The sequence below is a fragment of the Oratosquilla oratoria genome, chromosome 21 (genome assembly GCF_046742065.1).
Source record: "Oratosquilla oratoria isolate Oo_2021 chromosome 21, ASM4674206v1, whole genome shotgun sequence".
Classification (NCBI taxonomy): Eukaryota; Metazoa; Arthropoda; class Malacostraca; order Stomatopoda; family Squillidae; genus Oratosquilla; species Oratosquilla oratoria.
The window spans coordinates 16,145,538-16,148,037 of record NC_134797.1 but is presented as its reverse complement, the minus strand read 5'-3'; the positions used below and the strand labels follow the sequence as shown (position 1 = coordinate 16,148,037).

The following is a 2,500-nucleotide window of genomic DNA, read 5'->3' as shown; positions in this document are numbered from 1 at the left end:
TGATCCAAGACCATGGTGAATCTCACACACACACACACACACACACACACACACACACACACACACACACACACACACACACACACACACACACACACACACACACACACGCCTTAGGAACTGTGGCAGTTATGAGTGGAGGTGACTGTACACAGTTGCGTGTGTAGACGTTAAATTGCAAGATGGAGGTTAAGGATGGAGGGACAGGCAGTCAGGCAGGCAGGCAGGCAGGCAGGCAGGCAGGCAGGCAGATAGGCATGTCACAAGGCGGGAAGGGGCTAAGATCAACTCTGGAACTAAAACCCACGTTTCCTTCTACAGAACCCAGCCCAGCTCTCGTCCCACGGTGCAGGCTTCTGTCCCCGATTCAGCAACGGCCAGACGGGTCTTCTGGTGGCCGACGGCGCCCGGACGCAGTTGGCCCTGCGGGTGGCCAACCTCCCGGTGCCCCACGTCGGTCAGCTAGGTTTCCAGTGTGTGGTAACCATCGAAGCGGCCACAATGGTCGTCAACGCCCGTGTGGAAGGTCCCGCTTCTGCCTCTCCGGCCCTCCTCGGAGGTTCGGACGACCCCGTGGTAGTCGCGGCCTTGTCTCCCTCTGACCTCGCAGGGAACTCGCCCTCAAACAGCGGAGGCGGCCCAGGAGGCGCTGACAGCGACGGACAGGTCGTTGTGTGTGAGGCCACTTCGTACAGGTACGAGGCGTCCACGCCTGAGTACGAAGCTCAAGTTACACTCGTGTGGAACAGACGTCACGTTGTGGACACAACCGTGTTGGTCCTCTACAAATGCTCCGTTCTCGGTGGCCACAGGGGCCACCAGGACTGTTCCCTCTGCGTCACAAGGCCACAGAAGTACGCCTGCGCGTGGTGCGGAGGATCCTGTTCTTTTGCCCCCCACTGCGGATCTGCCCCCGTCCACACGGAGTGCCCCAAGCCAAGGATTGATGTGGTGAGTAGTGGAACTTTGTATGTACTCTTTCATACTCACTACCTTTCTCTCTTTCTCCATCTCTCTTTCTCTCTCTTTCTCCTCGCTCTCTCTCACCATTCTCTCTCTCTTTCACCATCTCTCTCTCTCTCTCTCTCACTCTCTCTCTCTCACCATCTCTCTCTCACTCTCTCTTTTTCACCATCTCTCTCTCTCCTCCCCCCCCTCTCTCTCTCTCTCTCTCTCTCTCTCTCTCTCTCTCTCTCTCTCTCTCTCTCTCTCTCTCTCTCTCTCTCTCTCTCTTTCTCCATGCCGCTATCTCTATCTTATCTCTGGATAAAACGGGTTTATCTTAAGTTTACAGACACTTGCTTCATTACTGTTGCAGAACATTTGGCTCTGAATTCTCAGGTCTCACTGTGTTACAACTTATATATATATATATATTGATTTTTTCGCGATAATGTATGCATTTCGACCTTCTAGTTCATTCTCTCTCTAAGTCTTCGCCAGGTTCAAGGTTCAAATGAAAAGGCATTACTTAATCTATAATTTGCAAATCGCGTGATATTCTTATTCATTATCTTCTTCTTCGTCTTCTTCTTCTTCTTCTTCTTCTTCTTCTTTTTTCTTCTTCTTCTTCTTTCTTCTTCTTCTTCTTCCTCATCTTCTTCTTCTTCTTCTTCTTCTTTACTTCTGTTTTTTTTGTCTTCTTTTTCCTCTTTATTCTTAAGATATTCTGTATCAAAAATTCTTAAAGATTTTAGTCCCCGATACCCCAACCATTAGGATCCAATTTCAAGGTTTTATATATATATATATATTTTTATATCTATATATATATATATATATATATATGTATATATATATGTATATATATATATATATATATATATATATATATATATATACATACATTGGATTTACATATATATATATATATATATATAATTGTGCCGAATGGCAAATGGTCACTTAAACCATTTAGATATTCATGAAGATTTAGATAAATTACAGCAATGGTTTGAAAAGTGCCTAATGAAAGTTAACCCAAGTAAATGTAAGGTTATGTACATTGGTAAAAATAACAATGAGTACGACTACAAGTTATCTGGAAATTCGTTAACAAAAGTGGATGGTGAAAAGAATCTCGGCGTGATTATCAGTAACGATCTCAAATCATCTAAGTAGTGTATTTCCACTTCCGAGAAAGCAAACAAGATTCTAGGACTGATTGCGCGATCTTTTGATTTTAAAAGTCCATTTATCATTAACAATCCATATAAATCGTTAGTTCGTCCACATTTGCTGTTTCCGTATGATCACCGAATATCATTAAAGACACCGACAGATTGGAAAAAGTACGACGGCGAGCCACAAAACTGATTCCAAATATCATAAGTAAATCATACGAAAATCGACTAAAACATACGAGTCTATTTTCCCTAAAAAAGCATAGACCCTGGGGTGATTTGATATAGGTCTTAAAGATCTAAAAGGGAATTGACAACATCAAAAACGACAAAAAAAAAATTACACTGAATGCAAGTCAGACAAGAAATAATTGTCT

The 2,500-nt window shown here is 43.5% G+C and overlaps 1 protein-coding gene across 1 annotated transcript in view; it reads left to right on the top strand.

Annotated features, from left to right (window-relative positions):
* The window catches only part of LOC143037023 (plexin-B-like), a 264,227-nt gene that overhangs the window by 73,150 nt on the left and 188,577 nt on the right, over positions 1-2,500 (top strand). The window contains exon 4 of the mRNA XM_076205126.1: positions 322-951. Coding sequence (XP_076061241.1) covers positions 322-951 — 630 coding nt within the window. The remainder of the gene's footprint in view (positions 1-321; positions 952-2,500) is intronic.